Consider the following 24626-nt stretch of genomic DNA (forward strand, 5'->3'; position numbering starts at 1 on the left):
CCTGGAGAATAAAGAAAAAAATAGGGCCACGCTAGCCGATCATGTAGCAAAGACTCGAATCTCTGAAATTAGGAGCTTTACAGTCATTGATCAATGGGGAGTTTAAAGGAATCGTTTTGCAGGAATCTATGAACGTGTGCACTGCAACAGATAGCTGAGTCAAATGACCTTGAACCCCTGGCCCCCTTCCCCAGCCAGCCTCACTCAATAATTTTACAGTTTTACAGCAACACACAGAATCCTCTCCGCCCTCCCCAAAGGATGTGCATTCTGCGTCTGTGCACCACTGGGTTGAGACAATCAAGAAAAACCTGTATCTCATCCCTCCTGGATCCATGCTTTTGCTCAGCATCAGCTCAATAATAAGAACTGATTCTAAGCAGAGGCCCCTGGTTCTGACGTTTTCAGGCATCATCAGATGCTGCACTGCTCCAATAACTAAGTGCTCCCGAAAGACGAAATTGTGCCCAGGCGGTGAGAACACCCTAAATGCATAAATCCTCTGAAAGAATCATCAGAATCCACATTTTCAATTACAAAGTTTTCCAGTCTCAACATAAAACATTCTTGGAAACTTTGCCACAAGGCAGATGTCTTTAAAGGGGATTTTATTTTCCCAAAGGCATGAAGTTATAATTGGATATTCTGTTACCAAACACTAAGCATCAAATAAATCACAGGCATACAGAAGTGACAACAGGATATGAAAGCAAAGCCTCATCCACAAATTCCCATGATGGAACTTAGAGATTTTATATTAAGGCATAAAATATTAGTGGTGGAAGCCATCTAAGAGATCATCTAAAAGCTGGTCCCAATACCCCCGCCAGACTGGCCTCAACGTGACTTCCTGGGGAGCTTGGTAAAGAGCACAGATTCCCAGACCTCATCTCCAGAGATGTTGATTTTATATGAAGCGGAAAACAAAATACTGTATTTTCCTCTTAATTTTTCCAGGCGATTCAAGACTCTTGGAAGGGGGGGCATGACCCCTATATATGACACTGCATGTTTTTCTCCTAACTTACTAGTTAAATGCTAATGGCTTCATCAGTAAATGAATGAGCCTGATGAATTTGTATTTACATTTCTAGACCTTAAATTTTTTGGTGGTGAATTATGTGACTACCCTTGCACACACAGATTTGAATCACTGCTCCTCACATGCAGCTGAAATATATAGTCACCAATGATTTGGATGTCAAATTTAGATGTCTGTACTCAGGAAAGTAAAATATGCAGGTGTCAATAACCTTAAGGACTAAATATTTACATATCTATGAAAGCAAAATATTTAGCGATCAATAATTTACTGACTTATTATTTTCACCTGTCAGGAAGGAAATGAATAGCATTTTTTATCCATCACAGTTGTGGTAAGTTGGTAACACAAGGTGGAACTAAGTATCTGAGAGGCCAAGGAGTTAAATGAATATGCATAGTGAATTTTTCTCCTTGGACACCTGCATAAATGAAAACAGATACCACTAAGACAGCAGGACATCAATTCTATCTTGAAAACACATCTCAAATCTACCCATTTCTTTCTCCACTGCATCCCACCCTAGTCCAGAGCAACATCACTTCCACTTATTTAATAGGAACTGTGTCTTGCTTCCACTTTCACATTCCAATCCATTCTCCGAGGAGAAGCCACAGGGACCTTTTTACAGCATAAATGAGAATAGAGCAAAACAGAAGTCAGAGCATAGCACCCCTGCCTAAAACCTTCTGCTATTTCTCCATTGCCCTTAGAACACATCCAACTCTCTCACCCTTTCTCGGGGAGCCCTTTCTCACCTGGCCCCTGTCTCCCATTCGAATCTCATCTCATTCTATCCTCCTTCACACCCAGTCTGTACCCAGCACAGTGACCCTGTTTCTGACCCTCCATCACATCAAACTCCTTTCCACTCTCATTTGCATCTGCAGTTCCCTATACCTGAAATTAATTCCCTCCATCTTCACAGGACTGTCTTCTCCCACCTTTCAAGACTCAGCCTCAAATGTTACATCCTCAGAGAGGCCTCCCTGATCAATCCATCTCAAGCCAAAATGCTTATCCCTGCCTGGTAGCATCCTATTTACCCATTTCATAAGCTCCATGAGGGCAGAGCCCCTTGTAGACAGGCTTATAGAACCAGGTAATAGAACCACTATAACCCCAGCACCTAACACAGGGCCACACATATAATAAATGTTTCTTCCATGTCAGTTGTACTAATGAACAGGTCTCCAACATCAGGAAGGGATACATCCTGAGACATTCTCAAACTCTCCCAAATCATGAACACCGGTAGCACGTGATTTCCTCAAAAAAACGGAGTTATGTGGTCTATTTCATACAGATCCAAACCTTAAGTTAGCTCAGTATTCTACTCTTTAACCTATTTAAATAGCTAACTTCTGCCTGATAACCACTGTTTCTTAAAATACTTCTCTTGGTCCTCATTTCCATTATCAGCATTAGTAGTTTACTTTCTTCAAAGAGGTTATTTTTTCACTAATAAAGAAAGTATTTAATATTTCAGGAGATTTCCAGCATACACAATATAACACAAAGCCAGCTGAGAGATGGACAGATGCTGGCTGTTCTTTTTTTACTTCTTCTCTTTTCTTTTTTTAAAATTTTTATTTTATATTGGAGTATAGTTGATTTACAATGTTGTGTTAGTTTCAGGTGTACAGCAAAGTGATTCAGTTTTACATATACATATGTCCATTCTTTTTCAGACACTTTTCCCATATAGGTTACTACAGAGTACTGAGTAGAGTTCCCTGCGCTGTACAGTAGGTCTTTGTTGATTATCTATTTTATATATAGTAGTGGCACGTGAGTCTCCAAGTATCCCCCCTCCAAGGTCAGGAGACTCGAATCTGTGCCCTAGAACTTATTGAGGTGGTGTGGGTCAAACTGTGAATGTAAACTCTGCAAAAAAGAAATTTTCTGCTGTACTTACTCTTTAGTTAAAGTTGTTTTAGGTTTGTTTTGTTTTTTAATTTTTAAGAGCAAGAAAACGTATTCATTAAAGCTTGCTGGTTTGTTTTTTTTTTTTTTTTTTTTTTTTTTTTTTTTTGCGGTACGCGGGCCTCTCACTGCTGTGGCCTCTCCCGTTGCGGAGCACAGGCTCCGGACGCGCAGGCTCAGCGGCCATGGCTCACGGGCCCAGCCGCTCCGCGGCATGTGGGATCCTCCCGGACCGGGGCACGAACCCGTGTCCCCTGCATCGGCAGGCGGACTCCCAACCACTGCGCCACCAGGGAAGCCCTGGTTTGTTTTTTTTAAGAGACAGGAAGCAAGCTCTCTTGCCCCTCTTTTTTTTTATTAATTTTTTATTTATTTATTTTTGGCTGCGTTGGGTCTTTGTTGTTGCACACAGGCTTTCTCTAGTTGTGGCAAGTAGGGGCTACTCTTCGTTGCGCTGCGCAGGCTTCTCATTGCAGTGGCTTCTCTTGTTGCAGAGCATGGGCTCTAGGCACGCAGGCTTCAGTACTTGTGGCTCGTGGGCTCTAGAGCGCAGGCTCAGTGGTTTTGCCGCAGGGGCTTCATTGCTCCGTGGCATGTGGGAACTTCCCGGACCAGGGCTCAAACCCGTGTCCCCTGCATTGGCAGGCGGATTCTTAACCACTGCACCACCAGGGAAGCCCAAGCTGGCTGGTTTTATTCTGAGCGCCTGTGAGAGAAGGGCACCTATGAGAGATGTGCGCCTATGTTGTCTGCTCTGAAGAACAAGCTGCCAGCTGGTCTCAGAGGGTCCCTGAGAATCTGCCTAGAACTGGATGGGCGCCAGCATATCCATTGGCGCAAATGGCTGAAACTGCAGTAAATCTGTCCGCTGGCTCCAGCAGGAAAGCGCCTGACTCTTGGCCCTTGTCACTACTGTGCTTCCTTTCAGACTTTTTTTTTTTTTTTTGCGGTACGCGGGCCTCTCACTGTTGTGGCCTCTCCCGTTGCAGAGCACAGGCTCCAGACGCGCAGGCTCAGCGGCCATGGCTCACGGGCCCAGCTGCTCCGCGGCATGTGGGATCCTCCCGGACCAGGGCACGAACCCGTGTCCCCTGCATCAGCAGGCAGACTCTCAACCACTGCGCCAGGGAAGTGCATTCCTTTCAGATTTTTAAGCCCAATCTGAAAAGCGCTTTCCGATTTTCAGTCACTTCTGCTCTTCCTTTGATCTTTACACTACCACAGGCGCTGGAAGACCAGAGAGGGTCAAAAAGGCTGAGTCAGAAACAAGGGGAAGAGAACTCCCAGTCCTGACCAGAAAACCCTTAAAACTAAACATTATGAGACTCACTACTGCCTATGTCCTTATATCAAAGTAAATCTAGCAAAACTCAGCTGATTTATTTTTTTAGCTGGAAAGATTGAAAATCAGATAATATTAATAGGCAATTTTTTTCATGGAAGGAAATGAGTACCTTAGCTGTAAAATAGTAATGTCTTTGCATAATGAACATTCTTCCTAAAATGTATCGATAAGCAAAAAAGCCTAGGAATTGGATAATTTATTAATAACTGTTCTTACTGTTTTTGTGCTTAACTATCTCCTAGGACAAAATGTCTCTGTTAATTCACTTTTTATTTATATCAAATTAATACCTGCATATAGCTTTAAATGCAAAACAGTTTTATCAAGACGATAACACAAGACAGCAGGGTGCTGCCCTACTCCACTCCTTATTTCTACATGCCAGAGATCACCACCGCAATTTTTTCAGGCATTTCTTCTGTATTTGCACTTCAAAAATATCTAAATAACAGGGTTAAATGGTATTTCTTGATTTTTCGGTTTTAGGTAATACCTATTGTCTTGTTGCTATGGAAGGTGTAGATTTAATTCTCCCTTCCCCCCATATACCTGTCTTCCTTCCTCATCTATTTTTGATTCAGGGTATACCCAGTACTTTAATTATTACAAGTATAAATATTGTTTACAGCTGCACCAAACCAGTGCATTACCGTTGTTTTCTTTCTTGAAAATTTGTTTTGTTTTGATTTGGTTTCAAACCTCTGGCCACACCTTTCAAAAGCCCTGTGAAATGCTTCTCAAGCCAATGTCCCACATGGGCAAACTGACATATATCTGACAGATTATGAGTCTTCAACACTAGAGATTCTGGGTAAGTTTGGAGTGTGGCCCAGAGACTTGGGGGTTGGTTTGTTTGTTCATCTATGATCTTGGAATGAGCTTGGTCTGGGAACCACTCACCCACAGCAAAACAAGTAAGATCAAAAACGCTCAAGTTTTAGGGCTTCCCTGGTGGCGCAGTGGTTGAGAGTCCGCCTGCCAATGCAGGGGACACAGGTTCGTGCCCCGGTCCGGGAAGATCCCACATGCCGCGGAGCAGCTATGCCCGTGAGCCATGGCCGCTGAGCCTGTGCGTCCGGAGCCTGGACTCCGCAACGAGAGAGGCCACAACAGTGAGAGGCCCACGTACTGCAAAAAAAAAAAAAAAAAAAAAAAAACGCTCAAGTTTTAGAAATTTAAGTGGCAGAGAATTTTGGTTCAGCTCTCCACCATTCTCGCATCACTTGCAGAAACTTTCTAGAGGTGGAAATGAATGTGAAAGAATGACCCACACCTTCTATTGCATGAATGATTAACAAAACTATCACAACTCCTATCAAAAGGGCCAAAGTTGGGCTTCCCTGGTGGCGCAGTGAACTCCCTTCCTCCTTTTCCAAGTAATAGAGGGTGCATTTGTACTTTCTTGGCTCTTTTTTGTCAGACAAATCATGAATAAACCTTGGTTCAGAGTTAGAGATAACAATAAAAAAATTTTAATAATTAAAAAAGATAAAAATAATAGTCAAGAGGTATTTTTTTAGGGCATAATCTCAAAGAGGCAAAGAGAGATAATTAAATAGCAATCATGATGGAAAGCAGCGAGAAGAGAGTCACTGACTTAGACTCCAGAAGGATTAATCTAAAGCCCACAGGGGAAGGCCAATGAGCCACCTAATTTACCCATAAGCCCACAGAATGTTCAAGAATTTGACAGCATTAGGTGTAGCTTGTAAACAAAGAGAGTTGCTCACCACCCAGTTCTAGAAGGATTAAGTCATAACCCACTGCAGTTGCTGACCGACAGAACATTCTGAGAGGAAATTAAGATGATAACAGGACGCTCTGTGCTTTGGACAAGCAGGTCCTTGGATAGTTAGATGCGTATCTCAGGAAGAATTTCAATGCACCAGATTCCTCCGTCTTTCCATACATCGACAAGCACTAAAATCATTAACTTGGGGGCTTCCCTGGTGGCGCAGTGGTTGAGAGTCCGCCTGCTGATGCAGGGGACGCGGGTTCGTGCCCCGGACCGGGAGGATCCCACATGCCGCGGAGCGGCTGGGCCCGTGAGCTGTGGCCGCTGGGCCTGCGCGTCCGGAGCCTGTGCCCCGCAACGGGAGAGGCCACAACAGTGAGAGGCCCGCATACCGCAAAAAAAAAAAAAAAAAAAAAAAAATCATTAACTTGAGATATCCGTTCCTTGTGACTAGCAGTAATCTTCCACCAAGACGTGTGCTAGAACACGTGTATCCCCAGCCAAAAATCACGTATAACTGGCTCCTCCCTGACCGCTTTGGAGCAGTTTCCTCAGAGCTAGCTGAGAGGCTGTCTCCTGCGTTATAGTCCCCAGTAAGACCCTGAATATAACTTAAACTCACAGCTCTTATGTTGTGTGTTTTTCCTTAAGTCAACAATCCAAAAATAGAGATGAAGATGGGACTAAGCACAGACGACTGTTTAAAAGTCAGCTTAAGGGACAATTAAAAGCCCATATCCCTTTATTTTGTGCAACTGAGCAACTGTCCCTTCCCCACCCTGAGAGAGTCCTGGAGGTTTCTACTCTCAGGAGTTCAAAAGAAAGGGTCTTCGGGCAGGGGGTACATGGTCTAGTTGAGGTCAGGGGTATCACACTGAAAAAAGAATTAAGTGATAGTTTACAGACTGAGCAGTAAGAAGCTCCCAGAAGATGACCACCCCTGTTATACCCTCCAGGTAGAGAACTGAAAGGATCCTCTCTGGGAAATGTGACCAGCCCAAGAGAAAACGCCTAAAAATACTGACACGAAGGGTAATCATACTACATAGCTGAGCTGTGAATTGCAATTATGTGAGTTATAATAACGTAAACGCTGAATAACAATCTAACTGAAATCCCCATGTTCCCTTAAGGGAAGTCAATGGATAATGCCTCAAATTACAAATTCCAAAATTGCAAAATTAGGAAGTAAAAATATAAGCATGTTATTAAGAAAAGAGAGAGCTGAAAGAGCAGAAAGTGATTGCTTCTAGGGACTGGAAAAGGTGCGCAGGTTCTGCTGTTTCTTTGAAATAAGCCTTGTACCAGAGTGTTTAATTCAACTAGGTACACAAATAAACTTGATAAAATGTAATTTAAACAAACCAGAGTTTTAATCATAGGGTCTAATGCACTCATTCAAGAAGAATGCCAGGCACAACCTGGGTAAATTATATAACATCTTAAGACCCAGTGAAGATGATAATACCAATGTTCTCATTTCCTCCCCGACTCCATGTGAGGATCAGGCCGGCTTCACTTACTAAGTCATCCATTCGACAACGTTGCCTGAAGCCTGGCTAGTGTCAGGCACTGTTCCAAGCAGTGCGGTAACAGCAGTGAACCCAACGAAGTCGCCGTTCTCCTGACTTAGATTCCAACATGGGGCACAACAGGTAACCGGTCCCAAAATAGTAAGAGAACTTCTGGCGGGGGGGGGGTAATAAGTGCTATGAAAAGAAATAAAGCCAGGCAAGGGTCCACGCCATCAGAGAGCCATGTGGGAGGAGAGCCCTATTTTGGAAAGAAGGTGAGGAAACAGGTCTCTCTGAGAAAACATCACTCCTGCAGAGACTCAATCGGTGGGGAGGAATAACCCGGGGCAGCGCATCCCAGGTGGACGAAGAACAAATGAAAGGTTCTGAGGCTAGAACGGGCTTTCCCTGTTTGAGGGACAGCAAGCGGCCCGGAGGAGAGAGGAGTGAGCCAGGGAGACAGACCAAGGGTAAGAGACAGACCAGGAGTGGGGCAGAGCCTGCAGAGTCGGAGGCCATGCTGAGGACCTGGAATTTTAACGCGATGGGCAGTCACTGCGGAGTCTGAGCAGAGCTCTGAGAATGGCTTTACCTTCTGTAAAGTATTATGCGATAATTATTTGCTTAAACAGAAATAAAGTCTATTTTTTTGCAATTTTTAAATTGAGATATAGTTGGTTTACAATATTATATTATTTTCAGGTATACAACATAGTGATTCACAAATTTATAGATTATATTCCATTTGTAGTTATTATAAAATATTGGCTATATTCTCTGTGCCGTACAATATAGCCTTGTAGCTTATTTATTTTACACATAGCAATTTGTACCTCTTATTTAAAGTAAGGGGTTTGATTACAGCAAAGATGTATATATGTAGATAGATAGATAAATACACATTTACATCTCTATACATTTATTGTATATCATATATGATCTATCACTTAGTTATGACCTTCTTTTTCACGTTCAACTTTGTTGCTGTCCACACAGTTCAAGTAAGTCCATTTTCTTGCCATCTCCCAAGTAAGTCTTAACCTGGCAAAAGCAATTACCTACTATCTGCATTCAATGCACAGGGCCCAGGAAAGTCAACCTCCAGAAAAAAAGTACTAGTAAGAATCAACTCATAATGGGTGAGACTGGCAGAAATTACCCCGAGAACAGTTCACAGATGTGTCACTCATGAAGTGTCAGGGACACTCAGTACAGTCAAGATGACCAGGGGCAGCCGTATAAGGAAGTCTATCAAGGTTGTTACCGTATCAACTATGATATAATCTTACCAAACTGTACTTGTTTGTTTTCTGTGCTTCTCCAACACGTGGCAAGGGACCTGGCAAACTGTGACTCTGCAGAGACGTTGTATCACTGAATGTTGGGATGCAACTGACAGGACAGATATCAAGATTCAAAGTAATTGTGAGACAGAAGCCCCCACTTGCAGAATTCACAGAAGGAATGAAGGAGAGCTTGTCCTACGACTCTTGAATTCCTCAGCAAGGTCAAGAATACAGAAAGGGGTGAGACAGAGTGGGGAGTCTTGGGTCCTTCTAATACAAAGAGCCCCAGGCGGACATAGAGAGCTCAGCAGAAAGAAGCTGGATGTGTTGCGGGTACCAGGAGCTGGAAAGTTGTCCCACGTGACTATCTGGAACAGAGAGGCGGCTGGCTGGGAGAGGACACTGGAAAAGGGTTCCATCAGGGAAACTCCAAATGCCATGAAAATGCCCCAAAATAGAAAAAGTACACTTTAATCATCCACCAGACCCACTCAAGGCCATCAGATCGAACCATCTGCTGAGTTCACAGGACATAAAGCCACACGGGCCAACCAAGAAATGTCCAGTCTCCTTAATTCTCCTCCCTTTCCTCACAGCAACTCTGCTAGTCTCCAGAAAGCAGCAGATGAGGGAGGAAGAAGGAGGCAAGCAGAGTGTAGAGAGAGGAAAGACCTGTGCTGCAGAAGAAGGACCGCAGGCCTGCAGCGGCGTGAGAGAGGTCCAAGCTGGGGATGCAAAAATATGTAACCCTAGGCATGGCATGTGGCTGAATGCTCCATTTACTAAGTTTGAAAGTGTGTTTGCAACTTAAAGTGACCATAAAACTGTCCATTCCCTGAGAATGAGCACAAAAGCCGGGGCTCAGCCAAAGCTTCCAATTAGAGGATGGTGAAAATTAACCCCCTTAGTGAGGTCTTAAAGGGACAGTAAGAAACATAAATAAAGAATGTGTGCTTACAAAAATAAACTCAAAGTGGCTTAAAGACTTAAATATAAGACATGACACCATAAAACTCCTAGAAGAGAACATAGGCAAAACATTCTCTGACATAAATCGTAGCAATGTTTTCTTAGGTCAATCTCCCAAGGCAATAGAAATAAAAGCAAAAATAAACAAATGGGACCTAACCAAACTTACAAGCTCTTGCACAGCAAAGGAAACCATAAGCAAAACGAAAAGACAACCTATGGGATGGGAGAAAATATTTGCAAGTGATGTGACTGACAAGGGCTTAATTTCCAAAACATACAAACAGCTCATACAACTCAGTAACAAAAAAACAAACAACCCAATCAAAAAATGGGCAAAAGACCTAAATAGACATTTCTCCAAAGAAGACATAAAGATGGCCAACAGGCACATGAAAAGATGCTCAACTTCGCTAATTATTAGAAAAATGCAAATCAAAACTACAATGAGGTATCAGCTCACACCGGTGAGAATGGCCATCATTAAAAAGTCTACAAATAATAAATGCTGGAGCGGGTGTGGAGAAAAGGGAACCCTCCTACACTGTGGGTGGGAATGTAAATTGGTGCAGCTACTGTGGAAAACAGTATGGAGGTTCCTTAAAAAACTAAAAATAGAGCTACCATATGATCCTGCAATCCCACTCCTGGGCATATATCCAGAGAAAACTCTAATTCGAAAAGATACCTGCACCCCAATGTTCACAGTGGCACTATTTACAATAGCCAGGTCATGGAAGGAACCTGAATGTCCATCTACAGAGGAATGGATAAGGAAGAGGTGGTACATATATACAGTGGAATACTACTCAGCCATTAAATGCCATTTGCAGCAAAACACGGATGGACCTAGAGATTATCATACTATCGATAAGTAAGGTCAGAAAAAGACAAATATCCTATGATATCACTTACGTGGAATCTGAAATATGATACAAATGAACTTATTTACAAAACAGAAACAGACTCACAGACACAGAAACAAACTTAGGATTACCAAAGGGGAAGGGGTTGGAGGAGGGATAAATTAGAAGTTTGAGATTAGTAGATACACACTACTATATACAAAATACATAAACAACAAGGTCCCACTGTCTAGCACAGGGAACTATTATATTCAATATCCTGTAATACACCATAATGGAAAAGAATATGAAAAAGAATAGATATAAATATTTTGAAATCCATGGATGGGGGGAGCAAGAAGCCTGCACGTGGAATGAAGGTCCGGGGGCCCCACCAACCACTCAGGATCCAGTCCTGGAGAGATGGATTGTAGTCTTCCTTTGAGGAAGACCAGTCCCACATTCTTCCTGTTTGTAACCTCCAGACTTCAACAAGGTGTGCTAATATCCACTTTCCGGAGAAGTTAAACATTTCAGTAGCCTACTTTTCTCTTTCTGTCCATGTACCTGTATTTACTAAAGTTTCTATTTAGGAACTCACCCAAAACAAAAGCAGTTCCCGACCCTAACTACCCTCAATCTAATCAAAGGCACTCCAACCCCTCTCTCATGACAGACAGGTTTCAAGAGAACTGTTTTAAAATGCAGAGTTGTGTTTTGAAATCACTACAGTGATGGTTTCTAAGACTAAATTCTCTAACTCTAAGGACTTTTGTTTTTAAAAAAATTATTCACTTGTGACTGCTTAATTTTTGTTTCAGAGAATTGCTGATGTAGCTGAAGACTCATGTCTCAAATGACTGAAACCAGACACAGAATTCACTGTATTTCACCGTGAAAGTCTTTAACTATTACTTCCAGAAATGTGTTTATATTAAGTAAATGAATCATCTCTAGAAAGAAAAAAAAGAAAGGAAGCTATAAAGGAAGCAAACAAAGTCAAAAATATTCCTGGTTCTGGATAAACAACAAGGTACTACTCTATAGCACAGGGAACTATGTTCAATAGCCTGTAACAAACCATAACGGAAAAGAATATGAAAAGAATATATATATAACTGAGTCACTTTGCTGTACAGAAGAAAATAACACAATGTTGTAAATCCACTATACTTCAATAAAATCTAAAAAAAAAAAATTCTGGTTCACAGAAGCCTCAAGGTCACATAATCCTTTGAGTTTCCATTCCTGTTAATTAGGTCAGCCTTTGACACCTGAATCATTTTCCTGCCTTTTCTTTTTCAATCCTGCTGTACCAGAGTACCATTTGCAGTTGTAAGTGACCTACTTAATTAGAATATGGAACCCTCAGACAGAAAAGTGTATTGTATTCACTCTATTTCGCTCAATAGACCTTATTAAAGAACTGAATTTCTAATTTGGTTTGCTACAAACCATACACTGTAAGCAATTCCAAAATCCAAATATCCAGGTTTTATTATAGTCAGGAGTGTACATTTAAATACAGTTGGGGAGGAGGAGCACAGGATCAGGTGTCGGTGCATCTTGGTTCTCTGTCCAGCTCTGACCCTAACCCCTGTGTAATTGGGGGGCACATCCTTAACCTTCCTGAGCCTCAGACTCCTCGCCTCGACAAAGAGAAGGTTAGACTCCCAGGTCCTTTAGGTCTCTACGTATCTGTGACTATTTCCTGAGTGCCTAGCATGTACAAGGCACTATGCTCGTTATAGGGGAGAGGGGAAGTACAAAGGTGAAGTGTTGCCCTGTCATCAAGAACTTTGCACTCTAATATGGAAGAGAAGATGATATAGGACAAAACCAAATGCCATAGTTACCTTATTTATCTTCTTCATTCCTCATCATTGGCATTGTGCCTGGCATATTGTATTAATAGATGCTCAATTAAATGACATGAAAGAGATATAAAATGCCTCTGGACATTTAGAGAAGAGAGGCTACATCCAATGGAAGGGAATCAGAAAGCATTCATAGGTGTTATATTTGAGTTGGTTTTTAAAAGGCCATTCAACTTTCACTTGCTCCCTAACACCATCCTCTAATTTGATGCAAAATCTTAAGCCAAAGTTCAAGATTCTCCATGCTCTGGTTCCAATGTTTCCTTCGATCTTAGTCTCTCTCTTACATAAAATCATGCTGTAGCCAACCAATCTCCTTGCTGCAACCTCAGATATTACCCATAATTTTCTACCTCCATGCCCCCATTCATGCTGTTCTTCATACTGAAATGTCCTCCAATCCCAACATAATCCAATTCCATTATCCTTCAAGGCCTACTTCAGATTTCCTCTATTTTATGAAGGAGATCTTATGAAGCCTTTCCTGACCCCTCCAATCATGTGTGCTCTCTCCCTTCTCTGAAATCCCACAAAACTTGTCGACATTTCTCTTATGGTACATACACCCTTCAGCACTGCATGACAGTTCGGTAATATCTGTGTCTCAAGATTATACTATTTGACATCAAAAACTGTATTATTCCTCCACATTGCCAAACAAACGGTAGCGTTCAGTAGATTATTTTGACAGGACAAATTAAAAAAAACGCTCCAGGACATAGAAATTGAATGAACAATGGTGCTAAGTCAGGAACATCTGTGGCATATGCCTAAAATGCTGACTATTCCAGTTTGATTTTTGAACATAAGTTTAGCTGATATAATCACAGGAGTCAATAACTCAGAAGGCAGGCCTGAGTCTTTACACAGAGCCTTAAGTGGCAGGGCAATAAAAATGGCATATATTCAGTTCTCAGTGGAGTCACTGACAGTTTTGGGAGCTGGACAGTGACAAAATCCGAGATATGAAAAGCAAACCAGAAGCATCCTGGTTGACACATCAGTCTCCTGGGAGTTTGGTTAGAGGCAAGTCCATCCCTGAGAGAAGAATCGGGTCTTAAGTGTGCAGATAAAATTAAGTGCATGCTCTGCAGGTCTGTGAGTCCAAAAAACTCACTAAGTAAATACTGCTTTGTAGGCTTCCTGGCAACCAGATATATGAGTGCGCATCTCAGTAGAAGGAAATAGACAAACATGAAAGCTATCATTACTGAATTTCCAAACTGGTGAAAAAGCGAAGGTTCTCCGCAGAAGGGAGAAGGGAACAAAAAAGCACGCCACACACAAAGGGCAGGAAATCAAAATAGCTCTGAATTCCTCAGCAATAACACTGGAAGCTAGAATACAGTGGGAAAATGTCTTAAAAATTCAGAAAGAAAAGAATTTCCAACTTAGAATTCTATGCTGAGCCAAACCATCAGTGAAAGTAAAGGCAAAATAAGCACATGTTCGCACATACAAAGTTTCTGAAAACTTACCTTCCGTGAACCTTTCTCAGGACACACTGAAATAAAGGCACAAACCGGGACTTCCCTGGTGGTCCAGTCGTTAAGACTGCACTTCCACTGCAGGGGGCGTGGGTTCTATCCCTGGTCAGGGAACTAAGATCCCGCATAGCCAAAAAAAGAAAAAAAAAAGACACAAACCAAGAAAGGGGAAGATGAGGCATAACAGAAACAGAAAATCCACACACAAGTGAAGTACAAGGAATCCCCAGACTGATGGGCAGCCAGGACAGCACCTGGGCACCAGGCAGAAAGGATGACGGCTCTAACTGGACATGTCAGGAATCTCTGGGAGACATTTCTTTAAGAATATCTGGGGGCTTCCCTGGTGGCGCAGTGGTTAACAATCTGTCTGCCAACGCAGGGGACATGGGTTTGAGCCCTGGTCCGTAAAGATCCCACATGCCACGGAGCAACTAAGCCCGTGCGCCACAACTACTGAACCTGCGCTCTAGAGCCTGCGAGCCACGACTATTGAGCCCGCGAGCCACAACTACTGAAGCCCTTGCACCTAGAGCCTGTGCTCTGCAACAAGAGAAGCCACCGCAATGAGAAGCCTGCGCACCACAACGAAGAGTGGACCCAGCTCGCCTCAACTAGAGAAAGCCTACACACAGCAATGAAGACCCAATGCAGCCAAAAAATAATTAATTAAATAAATTAAAAAAAAAAAAAAGAATATCTGGTGCCACTACAGGGAAAACAATTTGTGCAGGAAAAGAAATCTTAGTATCTTAAATCGTGGCTCACTGTGACTACATGATGATGTAAAAACTGGATGTTAATCTATCTAAAATGATGATATAACTTCTGTGGAAGAATATGGGTCTGAGAAATGAGTTGAGGGAGCAAGGGTGAGGGAGGAGAGTTAAATACTCATCTTCCGTAGTAAGAATCAATATATAATGCCTAAAAGTGAAAAACCAAGAAGTCATAATCAAAGTGTTACTTGAAAACACAGGAGCTCTATGTGCACGTATAACATGTTAAAAAGTTTTAAATGTTTAGCCCCGGCCCGGTCCGGCCCATCCCCCTCCCCTCCGGGTCCTTGAGGCCCAGCCTGGTCAGGCTGCTAGCGGCTGGGAGCCGACGGCCGGGCTGGCCGGACAGACAGGTGCACGCGAGGACGGACGGAGGGATACATGGAGGGCCGAGGGGACGCTCGGCCCGGGCCTGTGCTAAGAGGCCCGCCCAGGAGGGCTGGGGCAGCACTCAGAATTTTTATTTGGCTGCTACCTTAAAATACAGGCCCTAAAAATGCCAGCTTGTTTGGACTTAGATGATCTGGATAAATGATAAAAATTAAGAAAGACATTTTGGGTATTTTTATTGTCTACTTGGCATATGCTTCTGGAATAATATTCACCATGGTTATGGATGACCTTCCAAACTTAGAAGATATCTATACCCCCTGTGTTCATCAACAGTGGAGGACTCAGAGATGGACTTTGACTCTGGACTAGAAGGTGATGACTCAAAAAGTGATAGTATTTTGGAGGATTCCACAATCTTTGTGTCCTTCAAAGGAAATACAGATGATAAAGACTTCAAATGGAAATTGGACACAATATTGAAGAAAGTACCCGATTTATTACACATGGAATCCAGCAAGCTAAAGGTACAGAGGTAGAGGCCTGGAACAGTGACATTCAACATCTCCCGGGAAGCAGCGGAGCGGCTACGGATCCTGACTCAGAGCAACAACCAGCAGCTTCAGGATCTGGGAATTCTCTCCATTCAGACTGAAGGGGAAGGTGCTATCAACCTGGCTTTGGCTCAGAACCAAAGCCGAAATGTGAGAATGAATGGACCCATGGGAGCTGGAAAGTCAGTTAGGATGGAGGCGGGCTTTCCCATGGCAGGTGGTCCAGGAATGCCTAAACGCCTCCCACCTGGCTTCGCAACAGGACAGGCCAATCCGAACTTCATGCAAGGTCAGGTGCCTTCGACCACAGCAACTACCCCTGGAAATTCAGGAGCCCCTCAGCTGCAAGTAAATCAACATGTCCAGCATGCAGGTGGTCAAGGAGCTGGTCCTCCTCAAAACCAGATGCAGGTGTCCCACGGGCCACCAAATATGACGCAGCCCAGCCTCATGGCAACTCATGGCAACACGAACAGCCAACAGACTGGTAGTTCTGGGGTTCCTCAGGTGAACCTGGGCAACGTGCAAGGCCAGCCCCAGCAGGGCCCACCATCTCAGGTGATGAGCATGTACCAGCAGATCTTGCCCTCCCAGGGCCAGAAGGCCCAGCAACAAGGTCCCTTGAACCCTCAGAAGCCTATGATCCTTTCAAGGGCCCAGCTTATTATGCAGCAGGGTCAGATGACAGTGGATCCTCAGAGCCAAAATCCTGGGCTCTCGTCCCAGAGGACAACCCCACCCAAGCAGATGCTTCCCCAGCAGGGCCCACAAATGATGGCGCCACATAACCAGATGATGGGGCCTCAGGGGCAAGTTTTGCTTCAACAGAACCCAATGATAGAGCAGATTATGACCGATCAGATGCAGGGGAATAAGCAACAGTTTAACACTCGGAACCAATCTAATGTCATGTCGGGACCAGCACAGATAACGAGGAGACCAACTCCAAACATGCAAGGAAACATGGTGCAGCTTACGGGACAGATGTCAGGACAGATGCTGCCCCAGCAAGGGCCCATGAACTACAGTCCATCTCAGGCTCAGGGACAGGTCTTGAGGCCACCGGGACCCAGTCCACATATGGCCCAGCAGCATGGCAATCCTGCCACTACAGCAAATAATGATGTCAGCTTGTCTCAGATGATGCCTGACGTCAGCACACAACAAAGCAACATGGTGTCCCCCCCTCCCTGCCGAAGTGTAGGCCATGCTGGGAAACAGTGCCTCGGGAACCCACTTCTCGGGCCATGGGATGCCTTTCAATGCACCTTTCAGTGGAGCAATGGAAATCAGATGTCCTGTGGTCAGAATGAGGCTTCCCGGTCAGTAAGGAGGTCACACTAACAAGCCCATTGTTGGTCAACTTATTGCAGAGTGATATCTCTGCAGGCCATTTTGGGGTAATGGATAAGCAAAATAATACCAATGCAAATAAACTGAAGAAGAAGAAACCCCCTCGGAAGAAGAAAAATAGTCAGCAGGATCTAAACACCCCAGGTACTCACCCACCTGGTCTGGAGGAGGCTGATGAGCAGCCATTGCCTAGAGAACAAGGAATTAACCTGGACAACTCAGGCCCTAAACTGCCCGAATTTTCAAAGTGACCACCAGCCCTTTCACAGAGTTTAGTCCCGAAGGAAACTCCAGCCACAGCACTGCAGGGGTCTGTTCCCAGACCAGAACTCGAGGCAAATGCTGCCATAGTCTCTAGACAAAGCAGCGAGCCTAAAGAGATAACTGAAAAGTCCAAAACTCCAAGCCGAAGAAACTCCCGAACTGAAGAGCCAGCTGTGGCTTCTGAAAGTGTGGAAAATGGACATCATATGCCATCCTCTTGGCCTGCTCCAGCCTTCAGCCCGACTGAAGACATAACCAGTGCAGTGCAATCCAGGCGAAGAAAATCCAAGTAAACAAGCTGAACGACGACTTGTAAATGTGTGTGAAGTTTACAAAAAGCAATTTTGAGCTGTGACTGTTTAAAATCCATTTTAATAATGTGGTCCTTTTCCTGGTCCCTGCAACCTGTTTCATAAAGTGCAATGGGGAAAGCAGAGTTGTTGAACCCTTTTGGTGTTGCAAGATGAAGTTCAAGGTTTCTATTCTGTTGCCATGTATTGAGAGGAGCTAATGTGATTATGTTATTAGTTTTCACATTTCCTAAGCAGCCTAGAGTACAGGGTGAGCATTTTTAGATCTTCTAATAATGTATGGTGCTGTGGAAGTACTGTGTCTGAATAGCAGTAGTGGGGCAAAAGGAATCTTCTCATTTGGAAATGTTGTAAATAATTTTATTATATAGTGTTTTAGTTGTATTTGTTGTAGAAATGGACCAGTGAATAAAGAGAATCTAAGGGTTTATACAATGTGGGAAAAAAAAAAGTTTTAAACGTTTAAATGATAGTGACTGTAAAAAAAAAAAAATGATAGTGACTGTGATACAACCACTCTGGATATTGGTCTGGAAATTCATAACAAATAATTCCACTGCTAGGTATGAATCCTCATGAAAGCTCACACATGTACATGGATCGTTTACTGTAGCATTTTTTGTCATAAGAAAGTTTTTTTAAAACAACCTAAATGTCCAACAATAGGAAAATGGTTAAATGAAGTGTGATATATAAATACAATGGAATTCTATACAACAGTAAAATGGGTGAACTGGAGCTATAAGGATCCAACATTAACAAACCTCAAAAACCATGTAAGAGAAAAAGTAAGTTACAGAGAGAGAAAGTTAACATATCATACTATTTACGTAATTTTTAAAACATACAAAAAAATATTATATGTTGTTTAAACACACACACAGACACACACACACACACCAACTTCAGGATCATGATTCCCTCCAGGTAGGAGGAAGGAAACAGGATGGGGTCAGTGAGGGGCTCATAGAGGCTTTCAATTTTACTTGTAATATTTTACTTCTTAAGCTATGTAGTAAGTACATAAGTACCCATTACATTATCTATATATTTTTGTGTCTAACTGAAGTATGTCTAGGGGCTCCTCATAAAATTTGGGAAATTAAACTCATACATTTAATGTTGCTTCACCTCAAAACACCCCTAGAGGATTATAGTCCCTTATCCAAACTCTCAGAGATTTATGTGTTTCAGAATTCAGAATTCTTTGGATTTTAGAAAAAGGTATCAGGATGCAATCCCATATGTTACATTACACCTTCAGTGGGACCTGAAATCAAGTGATGCTCAAAATAAGCATCTGACACTATTCAGATGGTTGTTTGCCCCTCAGAAAAAATCAGCCGCCAGCCTGGCCCTGTACAAACAGCCCTCACTCCTCAGACCTACACTGATTCCCCTCTAAGAGCAGAGGAGGAAAGCAAGTGCATGGGGACACCTGCAGGCCTTTGGAGGCTCTGGACTCCACCACATCTGGATGCGTAAGTGCCTGGAATTCCCTGCCTCCTCACCTCTACCAGGCATGAGTGCCCATTGCTCTGCAGCCCTGACCAACGGTGGGGCACATACACCGCCTGATTCCTGCCGAGCCCATTTTCTGCTTTATTTAAGTTGTTGTTGGGCAGATCACTGAGGATGACTCAGCCCTACAGCCCAGTCTCAGTCCTGCCACTCCAAAGCCAGCACTACACACACACACACACACACACACACACACACACACACACACACACATTCATACCACACTCTAAAGCAGATGTCCTTTCACTGACTTCCTAACTTTAGTGATTAACCTTGCCTATCTTTGGTCGAGCTTGCTAATCTGTATTCCCCCGTGCCCCTATCACTCAGCACCCAGGAGCTCCATCTTTCTAACAGCTGTTGGCATCTTGCTACCTCCAACTGGCTGGGTCTGGCTGCCCTTCAATGCCAGCATGACATATAATCAGCCTCGGGAAGTGATGAATACCAACTTGCTCTTGAAAGCCGATGTTGAACAATCTTTTTATTTTTATTTCTGAGTAATGAGATCATACTGTGCTGAGCTTATGTCCAATTAAACATCTGTTATGGTCATCAAAATCTCCTGGCCATTATCACAGATGACATTCTGAATTGATATCAGCAGTATAATCAATAGCCAATTCCTAAATAACAAATTCAGTAAGCACAACACCCAACTGTGAAAAGGTGAAAAGAACTAGGTCTTCTCCCCCATAAATACCAAGTGGCCCAGCCAACCACCCCTCTGTTGGTCCAGGTCACTGATTTATTGTATTTGCTCAATGCTCAGGCCTTCCACAGAGCAAGTGCAGAGGAAATCGGGCGTGTCAAGTGCTTTCAAGGGGAGCCCACCATCTCTTCCTTGGGAGAAAGGCAGTAACTCAGCGTTGAAGTAGGATGTCAGCAAGCTAAGGGAGAAAGGCAAAAGCCCTACTTACCATAGAAGAGGAAGGCTTTGGTCCTGTGATGATGGAGGTAGGTCCGGTTGATGGTGAAGAAACAAGTGTCTGCCCCGCACTGGCCTAGCCTTCCAGTTTCCCCAGTCAGTGGGGACCACCAGAGCATGATGGGGTAGTTATCAGCTGCCAATGTTTTTTTCCTATTCAGGGTCAGTCCTTCTCTCTTAAGGAATGGATGGAGATGTATAGGCTCTTCTTCCATTTGTGCATGTCCGTCGTTCAAATTAGAATTTTTAAACTTCTTCCTTTCAAATTTTCCCAGCTCAACCACTACCTAAAAGAGATGACGATTATTACCAGTGTCAGACTGTTTAATTTCCTTCTGTACATCTCCCATTCATCTTGATGATTTAGCTTCTTATTAGTTTTCTATTGCTACCATAACAAATTATCACAAACTGAGCAACTTAAAATGATGCAAATTTATTATCGTACGATTCTGGAGGTCAGAAGTCTGAAATGGTCTCACTGGGCTAAAATCAAGGTGTTGGCAGGGCTATGCCATTTTTCAGGAAACTCTGGTGGGGAATTCGTTTTCTTGCTTTTCTTTTAGAGGCACCCACAGTTCTTGGCTCACGGCCCCCTTCCTCCATCTTCAAAACCAGCAAGGTTGCACGTCTCTGACCCTTCTGTTATCGTGTCTCTCTCTGAACACAGCCAGGGGAGAGTCTTCTCTTTTAAGGACTCATGTGATTACACTGGGCCTGCACAGATAATTCAGGGTTATCTCCTCACCTCAAGGTGGGTCACTATAATCCCATCTATTTACAAAGTCCCTTTTGCCAAGTAAAGTAACATATCACAGTTTCCAGGGATTAGGGTAGGGACATAGCCTCCAAAATATCTACCAACAAGGATGCTTCATTCCACTGAACACATAACAGATACATGTCTCCTCCATTTCATAGGCAAATACAGAATCCAGAAGTGGTTGTGTCTCTTAATGAAACCTGTGAGAGTCAGGGTTATTCTCTGGCTATTGCTGGGGATTACACTCTGGGGGAAATAAGTTATAAATTGCCAATTGGTTTCTTTTTAGTACAGTTAAAGGAATCATAACATGGATTTTATATTTCCAATAATATCCACTATGGCATAGAGACGGCATAGGTACTGGGCTCCTTCTCACTTAAAACCTTGTTTTTTAATTTATTTCAAGAGAGTCTGGGTCCTGGAGAGCTACGTCATCAATCACAGTAATCTGAAGGGCAGGGTGGACTGAGTGAAATCAGAGGGGCAGTAGTTCTCCAAAAGTGCTGCCTTTTCATCAAACTTTAAGGTTTGATATTGACATGGCATTACAGAAATATGTTAGAGAGAGCAGTATAAAGTAGGGGCTGGTCCGTTTCATATATAACAAAACATTAGTAGTCACACTATACAATAAATAAAGCCGGTAAAAGAAGGCATATTTTCACGTATTAACTGGCCCACTTGTCAACAGAGGACACTACCTGTGTGGCCCGCAGACCCCACTCTCAGCAGCCAGTGGTGGTGCCTTCTTTATGTATTTGTTACCTTTAGCGTCAGAAAAGGGCCCCTGCCCACTGAGGTGATACAGAGTCTGTAACTCCCTGGGGAGGGTCTATAACATTCACTGGATTCTCTGAGGGATTCAAGGCCAAAAAAGCTATTAAGAGCCACTCAGCAAACACCACATAGTATTCCAAACGGAAGAGAGAATTCTGTTTTTTTTTTTTAAAAAAGCACAGATCACTTGTGACACCAAAGTCATCATTAGAACAGTAAGACCATCACTGAAAACTAAAAGCCCTTGCCAATAGCTTTCTAAGCCTCTTTATGATAACGTAATAATGTGGCTATTCCCCAGTAGCTTGATGGAATGGAGTTGACTTGTAGCTACAAACACTCTTTTTCACCCAACCTTTCCCTGCAAATATACAACCAGGAACTTGAAAGAAACACGTTTAGAAAGCCATGTTTATAACTTCAAAAACAAATTTTGCTCCACATTTCTGATCAAACTCTACTATGTGAGGTATAAGGTCATATCCAAATAATAGGGACTGGGACCTCCCTGGTGGTCCAGTGGCTAAGACCCCACGCTCCCAATGCAGGGGGCACGGGTTTGTTCCCTGGTTGGGGAACCAAGATCCTACACGCCACAGGGCGTGGCCTAAAAAAATTTTTTTAATAAAAAAAAAACATAGAATAATAGGGATTGCTTTAAGGAGAGAGATTTCTAAAGCAGAAAACTCCAGCCCCTCCAGTTCAAGCAGGTCCTGGATACCCACCTCCAAGACAGACAAGCAGGGAGCCAGAATCCCAACCTGGCAGTGGAAGGTGGTGGAAGTACAGGGCAGTACTATCTGCCGAAGTCCTTTTATAAGCATAAGCTCATTCAGTCCTAAGCGAGGAGAAGGGAAGCCCTCCAGAATAACACGCCCAGAGAACACTTCTGTCTCCATCAGCTCCACGTCTGAAATACTCACATCCACAAATAATCTTTAAAAGTCCTTTTGGATTTTGAAATGGACAGCTGGTCCTTGAGTGGGTGCTAAAATATCTCAACTTGTATTTCTACTTTTAATATCACTGTGAAACTTTTATTTTACTTTGAAATCAGCAAATGAAGTTGAGAATAACCAACTAAATGAAATAAATGGGGGGACTCAGGAAACGTTTCAGGTCACTTACCCCACTACAGACAAATCTATTAATGCAGACGTGTGTGTTCTGCAGAACAACAGCTTGTCCTCAGAATAGTCACTACTTCTTCAAGAATGGCATCTTTCGGGGACTTCCCTGGTGGCGCAGTGGTTGAGAGTCCGCCTGCCGATGCAGGGGACATGGGTTCGTGCCCCAGTCTGGGAGGATCCCACATGCCGCGGAGCGGCTGGGTCCGCGCACCACAACTGCTGAGCCCGCGTGCTGCAACTACTGAAGCCCGTGCACCTAGAGCCCGTGCTCCGCAATGAGAGAAGCCACCGCAATGAGAAGCCCGTACACCGCAATGAAGAGTAGCCCCCGCTCGCCGCAACTAGAGAGATAAGCCCGCACATAGCAACGAAGACCCAACACAGCCAAAATAATTAATTAATTAAAATTATTTTTAAAAAAACAGAAGGGAGTTTCGGGGCGGTCCAGTGTTTAGGACTCTGTGTTTTTGCTGCCAAGGGCGCGGGTTCAATCCCTGGTCAGAAAACTAAGATCCTGCAAGCCACACGGCAGGGCCAAAATAAGAAAACAAAACAAAACAAAACAAAAACGAATGGTATCTTTCAGAAGGGATCATGACTTGGAGGAAGCCATCCAATTCTGACCCAGTAAGACAGACAGAACTCTACCTTCTGTTACTGTAAAACCAGTACCCTGCAAGAGTCACAAACTGATCCCCTAACCCACTGATTTTCTTTCTACCTGACACATCCACTCACTAAACCTGACACATCCGCTCACTGAACCTCAGTTTCGTCTGTTAAAAAAGAAAGTATTTTCCTTGCTTACATAGAAAATCCTGATCCTGAGAGATGATGCAAAAAGTAAAGTACTTGGAGAGAATGGGGTGGTGGCAAAGGCCCAGGAATCAACCCTGCACAACCCAAATTCTTGGTACCTGGAGTGTGACGAGCAGAAAGACAGTGGCTGTGATGCACAGGCAAGATGCCAGAAGCTTCCTCCTCTGAATCCGCACCATGCTGCCCTGCCCTGGGTGACTGACAGAGGGCTAGCCTGGTTACCAGGTGTTCTCGAGTCGGCCCGCAGCCCAAGACAACTTCACGTGGAGGAACCATCTGGGTGCCAATTTCCTCCACTGCCATTCCTGCTGGGACCTGGTCTCCATGGAGGACTGAGAACTGAGGTTCTGAGTGGGCCTGGCTTGGCATTGAAAGGGAACAGCATGCAGTCTTCTTAAGCGATCATCAGAGCAGCTGGAGTTTCTTTAAACCAGAAGGCATCAAAAAAAATCTGTAACAAATGAGCAATGTTTTAGCCATAGTGCAGAAGATTTCATAAATGTAGTCTTGCAGGGTTACCATGTAGAAACCCAAAGCTTTAAAACTAAAAGGAGCCTTTGAGATCATTTAGACCTAATACCTCACTCACAGATGAGGAAACCAGGACCAGAGAGGTGAAGTGACTTGCCCAAGGTCAGAAAGTCCATTACAGGAGAGTGAGAGATCGACAATCAGGTCCCGAGACTAAAATGATGCTTCCACTTAATTTTCCCTGCCATCAGACTTGAATTCCAAAAGTCATTGACATGTAGTCATTTCCTTCTATCTAAGTTTCAAAAGAGCAGAGAAGTGGAGCAGAAACAACCAGGACTGTCCACCCACTCCTGTAAAAATTAGGGAACAAACAAATCAAAGTTTCAGGCATTGATTAGAAATGGAAAATGATCAACTGACCCCAGTTCCCCCCAAGGAAAACAACTTCAGCTACAACATAAGGAATTCAGATTACTGATTTATTTCTTTAATCTTTTATGGCAAGTGCACTAAAGCAGTGGGTTATATGGGCAGTACGGTTCTCTGGACATCTTGAAATAAGATTTCCATCCATCTGAAATGGATGATCTTTTC

At 43.4% G+C, this 24626-nt stretch overlaps 1 protein-coding gene and 1 pseudogene across 5 annotated transcripts in view; one reads left to right on the forward strand and one right to left on the reverse strand.

Moving 5' to 3' along the window:
* Positions 1 to 24626, reverse strand: part of FUT10 (fucosyltransferase 10) — a 110533-nt gene that overhangs the window by 65575 nt on the left and 20332 nt on the right. For all 5 annotated transcript variants that reach the window (XM_032618644.1, XM_032618645.1, XM_032618641.1 and 2 more), the window contains 2 exons: positions 23657 to 24009; positions 20059 to 20353 (listed from right to left, as the gene is read on the reverse strand). In XM_032618644.1, the coding sequence (XP_032474535.1) occupies positions 20059 to 20353; positions 23657 to 23737 (376 nt within the window). In that variant the 5' untranslated portion in view covers positions 23738 to 24009. The remainder of the gene's footprint in view (positions 1 to 20058; positions 20354 to 23656; positions 24010 to 24626) is intronic.
* Positions 15412 to 17599, forward strand: LOC116746881 (annotated as a pseudogene).

This window comes from Phocoena sinus, chromosome 21 (genome assembly GCF_008692025.1).
Source record: "Phocoena sinus isolate mPhoSin1 chromosome 21, mPhoSin1.pri, whole genome shotgun sequence".
In the NCBI taxonomy this organism is placed as follows: Eukaryota; Metazoa; Chordata; class Mammalia; order Artiodactyla; family Phocoenidae; genus Phocoena; species Phocoena sinus.